Source organism: Syngnathus leptorhynchus, chromosome 20 (assembly GCF_054491065.1).
Source record: "Syngnathus leptorhynchus isolate UIUO chromosome 20, UIUO_Slep, whole genome shotgun sequence".
In the NCBI taxonomy this organism is placed as follows: Eukaryota; Metazoa; Chordata; class Actinopteri; order Syngnathiformes; family Syngnathidae; genus Syngnathus; species Syngnathus leptorhynchus.
The window spans coordinates 6,104,887-6,116,926 of NC_141214.1; the positions used below are offsets into that span (position 1 = coordinate 6,104,887).

General features: G+C 49.1%; 1 protein-coding gene across 15 annotated transcripts in view; it reads right to left on the reverse strand.

Annotated features, from left to right (window-relative positions):
• Positions 1–12,040, reverse strand: part of pleca (plectin a) — a 42,400-nt gene that overhangs the window by 11,693 nt on the left and 18,667 nt on the right. For 6 of the 15 annotated variants that reach the window (XM_085900413.1, XM_085900416.1, XM_085900425.1 and 3 more), the window contains 30 exons: positions 10,413–10,474; positions 9,714–9,728; positions 9,273–9,362; positions 8,175–8,252; positions 8,004–8,096; positions 6,880–7,046; positions 6,087–6,202; positions 5,904–6,010; positions 5,717–5,836; positions 5,543–5,638; positions 5,156–5,283; positions 4,641–4,734; positions 4,295–4,449; positions 3,887–4,217; positions 3,734–3,811; positions 3,475–3,636; positions 3,254–3,358; positions 3,088–3,183; positions 2,890–3,015; positions 2,657–2,809; positions 2,431–2,585; positions 2,240–2,366; positions 1,985–2,168; positions 1,817–1,837; positions 1,228–1,385; positions 993–1,165; positions 798–936; positions 372–728; positions 209–292; positions 38–142 (listed from right to left, as the gene is read on the reverse strand). In XM_085900413.1, coding sequence (XP_085756539.1) covers positions 38–142; positions 209–292; positions 372–728; positions 798–936; positions 993–1,165; positions 1,228–1,385; positions 1,817–1,837; positions 1,985–2,168; positions 2,240–2,366; positions 2,431–2,585; positions 2,657–2,809; positions 2,890–3,015; positions 3,088–3,183; positions 3,254–3,358; positions 3,475–3,636; positions 3,734–3,811; positions 3,887–4,217; positions 4,295–4,449; positions 4,641–4,734; positions 5,156–5,283; positions 5,543–5,638; positions 5,717–5,836; positions 5,904–6,010; positions 6,087–6,202; positions 6,880–7,046; positions 8,004–8,096; positions 8,175–8,252; positions 9,273–9,362; positions 9,714–9,728; positions 10,413–10,474 — 3,875 coding nt within the window. Of the gene's footprint in view, positions 1–37; positions 143–208; positions 293–371; positions 729–797; positions 937–992; positions 1,166–1,227; positions 1,386–1,816; positions 1,838–1,984; positions 2,169–2,239; positions 2,367–2,430; positions 2,586–2,656; positions 2,810–2,889; positions 3,016–3,087; positions 3,184–3,253; positions 3,359–3,474; positions 3,637–3,733; positions 3,812–3,886; positions 4,218–4,294; positions 4,450–4,640; positions 4,735–5,155; positions 5,284–5,542; positions 5,639–5,716; positions 5,837–5,903; positions 6,011–6,086; positions 6,203–6,879; positions 7,047–8,003; positions 8,097–8,174; positions 8,253–9,272; positions 9,363–9,713; positions 9,729–10,412; positions 10,475–10,875; positions 11,508–12,040 lie in introns of those variants that run through there. The other 9 variants (XM_085900414.1, XM_085900418.1, XM_085900427.1 and 6 more) reach the window with 4 other exon arrangements.

Here is a 12,040-nt window from a genome sequence, read left to right on the forward strand (position 1 = left end):
ACTTTCACCTTTTGTCGATTGCACGATGAAGACCTGCCTCTTGGATGATGTCATCGGAGGCGCACTCCATTTTGGGCTTCTTCAGCGGCGAGGCAAGGGGGTCCTGCAGGGCTTTGTAGGTCAGGAGCTGAAGCTCGTAATCCTACAAGGACAAAGGACTTGTTTCATTCTGACGTCACACACCAACCGCGTCCACCCACACACACACCTTGACGGAGTCAATGTAGTCTTTGGCGTTCGTCTGGCATTTGTCGATTTTCTCCTTGTTCTTCTCGATCTCGTCCAGGAGTTTCTGCACGAGTCAAAAAGTAAACCCGATGTACCAAAAGCATCCTGTTACGATAGACGTCGAGAGCTGACTTTCGAAGTACCTTCTCCTCTGCGAGTTGTTCCTTCAGCGCCGCTCCGTCGCCGACGGGCAGCGCCTGGACTTGCTCCTGGCGACGCCTAGCATCCCCTAGCCAACGCATGAGCCACTCGTAGCTATCGCGGTAGGCGCTCATGCGGCGCCGGAGCAGCTCCAGCTCCTGTTTTCGGATCTCCAGCTGAGCCAGCACAGACTGCCAGCGCTCCTGCAAACCGGCCACTAGCAGGCGATAGCGTTCTAGCTCGGCGTCGCGCTCGCTGTGGACGCGCGTCATCTTATTGTGGACGCCCGACGCCCGCTTGAGCTCGTCCGCCATACGGTCGAACACAGCCTGGTCTGCTTCGGATTCCGTTTGCATTTTCTGGTGGACAAGCAAGTCGTCAGAATTAAAGCTGAAAGATAAATCACCAAGCAGATATTCAGGGACTACCTTGATCTGGCTCTGCTGCTTCTCCGCTTCCTTCTCCTCGGTTGGGACTCTGTGGACGGCCAGCAGTCGAGTCTCATAGCTTTTCAGCGTCTCCTCGGCATCGTTGGTGTTTCTGATCACCACGTCGATGGCCTTCAGCCTGAGAAAAGGAACGTCAGTACCAGGACGACGCTTTTTGGGTGGCGGAGGGCATACTTGTCTAGATAGATGGCAGACAGGCTGTAGACGTGGTCCATCTTCTTTTGCGTGCTGTCCAGTTCGGAGCGCAGCAAGGGGCCGGACGCTTGAGACGAAGCAAGAACCTCCTCCGTCTTCTCAGTGATGGAGTTCAGTTCTTTCTTCAAGCCTTCCAGCTCGGTTTGGACTTTCTGCCAACGGGAAGGAGGATTGTCGAGGCGGTCAGGAGAAGAAGTCGATTTAAGATTCTCACCATCTGCTCAGTGGTCTTCAGGGCGCAGGCTTTGAGCGGTTCTTTCTCGGCGAGCTGGCGAAGTCGCGTCACCGTTCGGTTCTCGCATCCCTCCAGCCTCAGGCGGAGGTCCTTGAGTTTGTTCAGGTAAATCCTACACACGGACTCGTCCTGCTCTCCTAATGGGACGGTAAAAAAAAAAAAAAAAACGAGCACTTCAGCATCCGCCGATCAAATTCATCCTGACGTTAGAGTGAAGGATAAAACAATTTGAAACGGGATTAAACATGCCCTTCATTCACGTTAAATCATGTGAGAGATTCAATCCGTCAGTCGTCAATTGACTTCATGCGTGATTAGACGCTCCTCCGTCCGGAGGTTCTTTGACATTCAAAGCCATGACGAGTGCGGTTAGGAGAAAAATCAGTGAGGATGATGATGATGATTGGAGAGGAATGCATGAACGGAACTTGGAAGCACAAGATCACAAGATACAACACACACACATCACTTGTACACACTGACACACACCGGCCCAGACAAGAACACACACTGACGAGGACACACGGACACCCACTGGGTGACACTTGGATGTAGTCAAGCACCTTACCTGTCTTGGGTGGCACGTAGCCTGTAATTTGAACCCAACAGTCGACTTAATCATCAATCATAAACCAAGTCATTGATTGATGCCTTTATGGTCTTTAATAATAATATCAAAAATGAAATTGCAAATAAAAAGCAGCCACACGTGGAGCAAATATGAAGACCTGCTCACCTTGTTCGGCGGTGGTGACCAGCGTGTTGTAGTGCTGGTTAGCCTCATTGTAGCTGGACTCCACCTGCATGCGGTCCTCGGCCCCGAAGGCCTGCGAGTCCTGGCTGTCTCTCAGGAAGTCCTGGTAGTGCAGCTCCAAGTTTCTCAGGGCCAGCCGGTACTCCTCCACCGTCAGCGTCTTGAACTGGCAAAAAAAGGTGTAGTGATGAGTACTAATCAATATTCTTGTTGGAAGCAAATCTACGTTGCCGTTACCATGGAGATGTTCCAGGTCTTGATGATATGGATGTCTCGCGTCAGGTACTGCCAAGACAGCAGAGTCCTCAGATCCACAAACAAGCCCTGCCACATTGTCTGCAGCTTCTGTAGGTTCCCATCCAATCTGAGAACAATAGACGCTATAGGTCAGCGCTCATCGGGTTTGAAAAGACGCCTTGGCGACTCACCCGGCGACGCCGTTGATGGCGTCCTTGTTAGTGGGCGGCACCAGGAAGCAGATGGACGGCACCGTTGCTTCGTTACCCTGGCGATTGAGCACTCGCCATTTGTATGGCTGTGAGTTGTTGAGGAGGGCGCACTCGTCTCCGCGGTGGACCGTGATCTGCAAACAGACATAAGCCATTAGCGCCCTTTGCTGTTTCACAGGCGCCATTGCAGATTAGCTTTGCTTACCTCCATTTGTTTGAAGTCGCAAACCGCCTGGATGGGCAGCTTGCTCTTGATGGCGGTGGCGGGGTTGCGCGGTTTCAGCTGCACCACATTCTTGGCTCGCCGCTTCAGACCTTCCAGGTGAGTTTGGAAATCTGCCAGCTGCTCTTTCTCATCCTGGAGACCGAGCGGCAACGATGTAAGAAGCCAAGATATTTGTATTTTCAAACAGGAAGTTCTTTAAACTATTCACGCACGGCAGCGTCCTGCAGAAGGTCCTCCAGCCTGGTGACCGTGACTGAGCGGTCGCACGTGTATTTTCTCTTCATGGTATCCTGCATCTTCTTCAGCTTGTCCTCAGCCTCTTTCACATCGTTGAAGAACTACAAAGATCATTTAAGACTTGAATGTAGACGATCATAATATAAAATTGAGCAAGTGGATGGATGTCCCACCTGGAAGTAGGCGGTGTTCTCCTTTAGGTGGCTTTCGATGCAGCAGCACAGCTGGAGGATCCAGCTCCACTGAGTCTGGAGGGCGGCGGTGAAGGCCTGCGGAGGGATGACCACAGCGTGTGAATATCACCGTGTTGGCGTTTCGGGGGGCTGAGGGGGTCCTTACCTCAATGGTCTTCTTGCCGGGGTGTCCGTCTCTCAGCAGCTTGTCTCCCGTCACCTGCACGGCGCCCATTTTCTTCTCCCGCAGCTCCAGCTCTCGCATTAAACCCTGCAAACCATTGTGGATATAAAAAGTCTACACACCCCTGGTTAAACGCTTATTTTTTTGTAACACAAAAAAACAGGTCACGTGATTATTTAGTTTGTAATTGTTGTCCTTATTACCGAGTAGTTGTCCTTCTTGGACGCCATGTTGGTGTTGCGCTCGCTCCAGTCGTAGTTGACCTCCTCCTCCTCCTTCTCGTTGAGCCACATCAATTCTTTGGTGGCGGCCGTGACAAAGTTGTGCAGCTGCTCCAGGTGGCGCAGGCGAGACTTAGACGAGTTCTGAACAATGAAGGGTAAACAAAAAAGATAACAATATTGGATTTGAAAGCAGAACATTGAGCAAACCATGATTCAGAGTGTGTAAGGTCTGACTCACCAGGAGCTTCCCGTAGTGCTGGTCCAGTTGGCTCAGGTAGTCCCGGTAGGCCGCTTTGCTCACAGGTGAGACCTGACTCTGCAGCCGAGAGTTCAAAGTTGAACACCAACGCACATGCTAGCGAAAAGGAAGCGGCGGAAGGAGGTCACCGACCTCATCGGCCTTGGCCCGCTCCACCTTGGCGCGGAACTCTTCCACGGAAAGGTGGAGGCCGCGATGGCTGCCGAGGTGAGACTCGACGGCCGGCAGGTCGGCGCCCCACTCGCCCTGGTCCACGCGCCGCTGGTTCTCCTCCACCCAGCCTAGCAAGTCTTGGACGTAGCGCAGCGTCACCTCGTCCAGCTCGGGGCGGAGCCTGACGGGGGCCTGCACCTGCCTTATGGGCATCTGCACCGGCGCCACCTCCGACAATCTCACGCCTGACTTGAGGCGGAGGTTGTACTCACTGCGCAGGTTCACTAGACGCTCATGCAAGCGGTAAACCCTTCAAAAAAAGATTCATTCAAATGAAATATAAAATAACCTCTGACAATAAACTTTTTTTTTTTTTTTTTTAAATACCTGCGATACATCTGTTCGGCCTGAAGATGACGCCCGTCTTTAAGCGTCTGCACGTCATTGAAGAGGAAGCGAATCATGCCCTCGGCTTTTTCCAGATCCGCCTCCACCTCGGCCGTGTGCTGGGCGGGTTTGCCTGAATTCAACAGCCGCACGTCCTGCGACAGTCCCACCATCACGTCACTTTTTTTCCACTTTCCTTTTTTTTTTTTTACATGTCTAAAATAAACTAAATTAACATGATTGTTTTGTAACTTTTTATTTGATTAGATAATTGTTTTTTTTTTCTAATGCAGATTTTTGCTTTACTTTGGAGATTTCCCCTTGTATTGCTTTTTTTCTCACTCACCGTTTGCAAGAGCGCCTCCACCTGGTTGAGTTGCTCCTCGCACATGCCCGACTCCATCTGCACCTTGCCGACGATCCTCTGAAGACGCTCCAGCCTGCCAAGTGAGAGAAGGGGGTCAAAGTTCACACCAAAACAATCAGGCAACCTAGAAGAGAGAGAAAGAGAGAGCGCTCACTCTGTCCTGCTCCGGCCTAAAAACTTGAAATCGTATCCCTGATGCATGAAAGCCATGGCGGATGCTCGTGCAGCAAAAGCCGAGAAGAAATGTTTGAACGTGAAGGAAAATAAAGCGAGGGAGCCGACTGCCTGCTTAGCATGTGATTCTATGTGCAACTGTCATTATGATCGCGTGTTTGGTGGATGCTTTCTACGCCTGCAGCAATCATGTGGTTCCTCTCCTAGTTCTTGCCAAAGTGGAACTGAGTCATCCCGGTGGTCACACTGTGCCACGCGGCTGCGGATTTTTTTTTTTAAGTATCGCTTTAAGCTTTTGTTGAGGTTAGTGGGAGACTCGCCTCTCAAACTCGGTCCTCAACAGACGCTCCCGCTCCAGGATGGCCACGTGTAGGCGACCCCATTCCTTCTCCACGTCCAGTGGGTGGTAGCCCGGCGGCACCTTGACGTGGCCAGCCTGCACTGCACCCTGAAACACAAACGACAAAGGGTAAAGGGATGGAAAAATCCAAACTCAAATTGCCATTTATTTGCTCAGTAAGCTGCGGGAAGAGGATAAAGAATATATGACCATTTTATTGTCCGTCTCAGTTGCTTAGAGGGTTAAAAATACCGCTACGTTCTTGCAAATTTTGTTAGCCTGTCTATATGTTTTGCACTGTGCATTAGCATTAAACTAACAAGTGCTACATGTGACTGGTCCTCTAAAAGCTTGTGCAAAGACTCACCTCAAGAGACTTGAAGATGTGTTTGGAGCGATTCTTGTCGGACTCCTTGGCGGGGAGCTCAGTCTCCTTGAACTTGAGAAACTGACGCCAGAGAACCTGCGGGACGCAAACGTCTTGAGTCGTCCCAAGTTATGTTCTCAAAATGAGCTTTCATGGTCATGGGGGTTCCCTGACCTCGATCTCCTCGTAGCTGGTGGGGAACTTGCGCTCCTCAAAGACCAGGATGTGGTGTCGCATCCACTGCAGTAGCATGGTGACCAGCTCGTTGTACTCCTGCCAGCGTAGTTCCAGTTCCTACAACGTTTCGGGGTGAGAAGTGGTAGAGGCCCCGAGCTCATGTTGGAAATTGTCCTGTACTCACGTTAGCCTTGACGCCGTCCTGCACGTCGGGCACCCTGGGCATGGCATCGTACAGCGACGACACGTATGTGATGATGGATTTCTCGTCGGGATGCGGCACGTCCACATCTGCCGGCAAACGGGACATTACAGTTGTCGTTTTGTTTGGGATTGGCCGACGACGGGACAGCGTAGCGCCGCTCACCCTCTGGGTCCAACAGTTTGGTGACGCCCAGCTCACGCTCGGCTACGTTGAAGGCCTGCTCCAGGTTCTGCTGGTTGTTCTGCCGCCCAACTTTGCCCATGTCGATCAGGTTGGGCCTGTCAGGACAGCGAGCGGGCGTCAAACCTCTGCATTGTTTTTTTTTTTTTAATTAACATTTAGCCTCAGTAGCGATTGCATTTTAATGTTGCTCATTCTGGTGGTCCTTGAAGTATTTTTTTTTTGATGCTGTAAAAAGTTAAAGATGTCGTGCTGTTGCTGCAGGCCAGCAAAGTACGAGCCAGGACACGAGCGCTAATACCACACAAGCTTCACATTCCCCAAATCGGAAGCGATAAGCGGCGATGACAACTAGCATGCAGCCACAAGCTCAGCTCGGGAAAAAGATTCTTCGTGTACATGTGCAGGGTCCAATCCTGCTCCAGGTAGCAGGCGCGTCTGTAGGACAGCCTGTCCCTGCTCACGTGAATCTCGTCCGTCTCGGGACGCCTTTCACGGTCTTGGCTCTCTGGGGTGGCGCCCTCTTGTGGCTCCTTGCTCTTCCTGGACCGGAACCTGCTCTTCAGCTTCAACATGACGGCGGTGAAAGACGACAGATCCTCGTGGAAACTGCAACCTTGTTACGAAGGCGGACGAATTGGGGGGGACTCGAGGTGGTGCTTGCAAATCCATGTGATGCAACATCAACCAGAACTGTGCCAAGTCCAGACTGAGCGAGACTCCGCCCAAACGAGCTCAACATGGATTGGATTCTTTTAAACGGGCATCGTCTCACCTGTGTTTGTGAATGATGGCGTTGAAGAGTTTGCCGTCGCGCCAGTTGCTGGTGAAGTTGTCGCAGCGGAGACCCGGGTAGCCCTCCACCATCCGCTGGGACCACAGCAACAGACGTTCCTTGGCCGTCATGTCGTCCGACTGGCCATTGACTTGGATGTCCGAGATCTGCGCCAAAGAAAAAGTTGGGGGATTGCAGGTGTACCTAATAAAGTGACTTGAAAGTCACCATTCTCAGAATTAATTTTCTTCCAACCAGCGTTGGATGAGTCAGTCGAACTGAAATTAAACTCTCCTGTTTCCAGACTCACCAAATTTGCAACAAATGAGTCACAAATCCAGATTCGACTAAATAAACTCTAATTAACGTCAACGAGGGCAGAGGAATGTTGGCACTGTCTTTTCCGATGCCCTCAAGGGAAAATTCTTTTTTTAATCACACATAAAGAGAAAAATGGAAAAGCCCTGCGTGATATTTTTACGTGTTTGTTTTGCTTGGGAAGATTGCCATCGTTGCCGACCTAACAATCACAGGATATCTGCTTTTTGACTACTTCTTTGTGGTCTTTGCCTATTTTCAGTTTAACTGGCGCTGCTTTGATGACTCATGACCAGCTTTTACCGACGAGCTCTTTTTTTTTCATAGACAAGCAGAAGACCACGGGGGAAACCCGAGAAGAATGACTCAGACTCTGAATGGAAAAAAAAAAAGGACCACCACCCAGTTCCTGTTAAAAACCACTGCAGGAGAATTTTTTTTTTCCTTCTTCTTCTTTTTGATGCTTTTTGGCCTTGAAAGAAAACGAAAAAGGAAGCTGACTAAGAAATGCCAACCGGGGTATTCGTTCCCACCGTTGTTGAAAGCAATCACGCCCACGTCCATCCCCAGGCTCTCCCCCCGGGGAAGCTCTGAGTCACTAAAATCAAACCCAGCATCCCAACATGACCATTCCAGCTTCAAAAAAATTCCTGCAACTCCCACTCCTGTGGACTCAAACTTTCCAAAGTATGCTGCCCCATGAAACAGCTCATTCTTTTTTTTTTATCTAAAAAAAAATGTTCCTCCTCTTTCCTCCCTGAATTCTTGAAAACCAGCAGCCAGTTTAATGAAGGTCCAAGGGATACCTGGAAATGCAGGATGATGGTCCAGATGAGGCCCAGGGTCAGCTTGGGGTTTCCGTCGGCGATGTCGTCGTTCCTGATGTTGACCAATTTGACCTGCGATGGTTGCAAAGCGACTCGTCGGTGAGATAAACGTGGATCTACGAGCTCCTGGGATGAGAGTTATCTACCCACCTGTCTGCGCTTGAGAAAGTCCAGCGCGATCTGGACGTTCTGGAGCTTGTGGAAGCGCATGCGGCCCTTCTCCCGAGGCTGAAAGAGAAACCAGAGGACATACATGGTTGGCCGATGGTGAGGAAAGCTTTGTGGATGACTTGGATGAAGGTGCCAGGCCACATGTGACCCCGGAATCAGATCCACATGGGAGCACGCGTGACCCAAGCGGGACATCGGCCGGTCGACAAGGTGCGATCGCTGTCGGTTTATGATCATGCAGCAGTCAAAAGTACAAAACCACTTGACTTTTCAATTTAGTCAGCTCCAATCTTATCATTTATTAATTACATGTCATTTTCAATTAAAAAATAAATACATTAGAAATTCTTACACTAGAATATTTCATTAATTAATATAAATGAATGAAAAGAAAATTAATTAAAATAAATAAAAAAATATATTATATATTTTTTTATTTATATTTATATTTATTTTTATTTTATATATATAATATATAGTTAACATCATTGTATTAAAATTATGTTTTAGTATATAAAAATAGAACAAGATTTTTTATTATGATAATAAAATCAAATAAAGTCAATCCTGAGTTGCAATTGTCTTATCAAGAGCTGAAGCGCCCCGCCAAAAAGTGAGTTCCACTTGTCTAACACTTTGTCATCCACTTGACAGCAAGTGGCACCTGACGGTTAACATCCAAACATGCACTACCGGTTGATGTCGGAGTGCGGGGATTTTTTTCTGGGAGGGGGGCGTGGCTTTGCTGGTGGCGGTGGGGTCATGGTGGAACGCATGCCCTGCCAGAGCCAGGCAGCACTCACCAAGCGCACGTTCCTCACGAGGTCACGTTCCCTCGGCTAGCACGGCAAGAGCATCACGACGACGAGGAGGGGAGGGGGGGCAGGAGGGGTGTAAGGTTGTTAGAGCCCCCCCCAAAAAATGAGTCAACAAGATGGCGGCCAAGAATGAAAATTAGTGGAAGAGGAGAATCAATACATGCCACACAACAGTACAACAACTGGAGAAAACAGCACAAGAAGCGAGGGAGGGGGAGGAGGGAGGTAAAGGCGGGTTGAAAGGTCAAAGGTTACTCACCAGAGTCTCTCCGGAGAGAACCTCCAGCAGGGAGATGAGGTTGTGGCCATCGCGTAGGTCCTCGTACAGATCGCTGACGTGACGCTGGGCCTACAAAAAAAAACAAAACAAAAAGTTACTAAATTGAGGGCAGCACAGTGTAATAGTGGGTCGCATATCTGACTCGCAGGCAAGGGGTTCTGGGTTTGGACACATATTAAAAACAAACAATCATGCGTGTTAGGTTTTTTTATCGACGCTAAATTGTTCACATATGTTATTTGTCTAGATGTATCCTAATGTTCATTTGCTTCTACAACATGGGTCACAATATTAGGAACAGCTGGAATCGGGAAGACAGCACACTGGCAGACTTTTTTTTTTTTTTTTTTTTAGCACCGCACTGCACTTCATGCGTTTAGCACTTAGCAGTTATGTCGGAGCCAAACACGAAGAACCTACCTCGGCCTTCCAGTGCTGACGAGATAAAGAAGAAAGGGCGTGTGGTGGAAAATGGAGTGATGAGAAAGAAAAAAAAAAAAAGATTAGGGAAAGAATAGATGCTTAGATAATATTTTGGGGGGGGTTGGCTGGAACCTACAAATGAACACAGGTTTTGCATTTCCTTCTTTAACGAAACAAAAACCCTCAAGTGTCAAGGTGGTACCCCAATGAAGGATGTTTAAAAAAAAATCATGAAAATGAGTCAGCTCCCGTATGGCTTCGTTTCCATGGACGCGGAGTCATAAAAACAAAAAATCAAAACCACATCCTGGCCACCCCGGCAGACTGATGCTATCGCAGGATGCATATGGCAACCCGTGGCGACGGCGGCAGCAGCCCGCTTGGCCCACTTTCGTTTCCTGAGCATAACAACCCGCATCTCCGTAACCATGACGACTCAGACGTATGCCGGCAGATGATTTTTCAAAGTGCGTTGTTGTTGCCGAAGAAAAATGTGACTTTGTCGTTGCACTCTTGTTTTTCCTGTGACTTGTGTGTCACAAGACTTTTCGCTTACAGTCAACTCATTGATGTTGGAACGGAAAATTAAGTAGCGGCGAGACAACACAGCCGTGTGTTGTTTCGGGAAAAACCAGATGAAACGGCATCGCAGATTTGCAATTTGCTATCTTAGATGAGCAAGCGGCATTTTCATACCTTTACTAGATGCTTGTTGACCCATTTGGTGAAGGTCTTCTTCTGAACTCGGTCTCGCTCGTCTGGTGGGGGGGACAAACAGTGAGGTCAGTGTTTAATGAATAAGACCAAATCAGAGGAGATTGCAAAACAATGTCACGTCGCACGGGAACATGTTGCACCATGCGCACATTCCTCAACATCAGGGCATCTGAGATCTCCGACGTGGATCCCAAAATTTGGTTTTCATACCGGAGAAGCAGTAAAATGTTTTCATGCAAAAGAGAGACGAGCTGTACGACAACAACAAAACTTTTTTTCCTGCTATTACGCTATAAATGAGTTTACATTAATCATCCTCCAAGAGCAAAGTTCACGACACATCAGGGGGGGGGGGCGTGGCTTGTTGGAAGCCCACTACCACCATCATCACGCAGCACACTTGTGCTTCCCCAGCCCGAGCAGAAATGCAACAAGAGTCTACCTTTCCTGTTGCCCATCGACTTGAGCATGCCCTGGTAATGCGAGTCCTCGATGAAAACTCCATCGCTGCTGTCCGACGAGGACTGTCGCAATCCGACCTCCATGTCGAGCCACCAAACAACCTCTGACTACGACGAATGCGAGTGCCTGCCTGTTGCTGCTCCTCCGACTTCCTCTAAGCCTGCGCCGCCACGCTTTTTGTTCCACTCCACACGCGCACAACAAAGCGTGCCCCCGGGCGACCGTATCACTCCAGAAAGGGAAGAGAAGAATCTCTCTCTCCTGGACCGGCAACAGTAAAGGTGCGACCACACCCTGATCCGACAAGAAAACCCCTCCTCCTTCTTCTAAGACCTGACAAGTGATGACTTGGAGGTTTTGGTTGGACAGGTGAACTGCGACAACGGAAATTTGTGACTCAGTGGAGTGCCGTCAAAATTTTTGGTTTCATCTCATGACACCAAAACACAATAAAAATGAAATCACATGTTGAAGTTGTTACGAGATAACCGGCGCTTTGTCTGGAGTGGAAAAAGTGGCCATCCTCTACCGCTCGGGCGGCAAAAACCACATGACGACCATGAGTCAAAGAACAAGAATGGACTTAAGCGTTCCGGTAGTAGCATCGAAGAATTCCGAAAGGCTTTTTCCCGATTTTTCTTGGTGTTCAGTCTTTTCTACCAGCTTCAATTGTAAGGCGCTCCAACAAACCAAACAAGGCAGCCATTGAGTTTCATCTTTAAGTGTTAGCGATTTTTAGCATTTTACAAAAAAACAAAAACATTGGCTAATTCACGTCTCTTAAATTCCCGCAAGAGAGCGTTCACTGTCGGAAAGAAAGGATTCTTGGGATGCTTTGTCAGGGAGGATACTTGTCAGGACAAGAGGAGCAAGACAGGGGTGGGGTGCTTCCACCTCCTCCACTCGACCCCCAGCCCAACTTCGACACACACCTGATAGCAGAAAAAAAGCCACTTCATGAGCCAGAGATAAGACCCATGTTGAATACCCACATCAAAGACCCTCTTAACAAACCCACTTTGAAGACAAACCGCTAAGATCCATCTCAAAGACTCTCAAGACCAGTAACACCTCACAGACCATCTCAAAGACCCCAAAGGACATCAAAAACCCGAGTCCAAGACACAACTCGGCAACTGTCACCC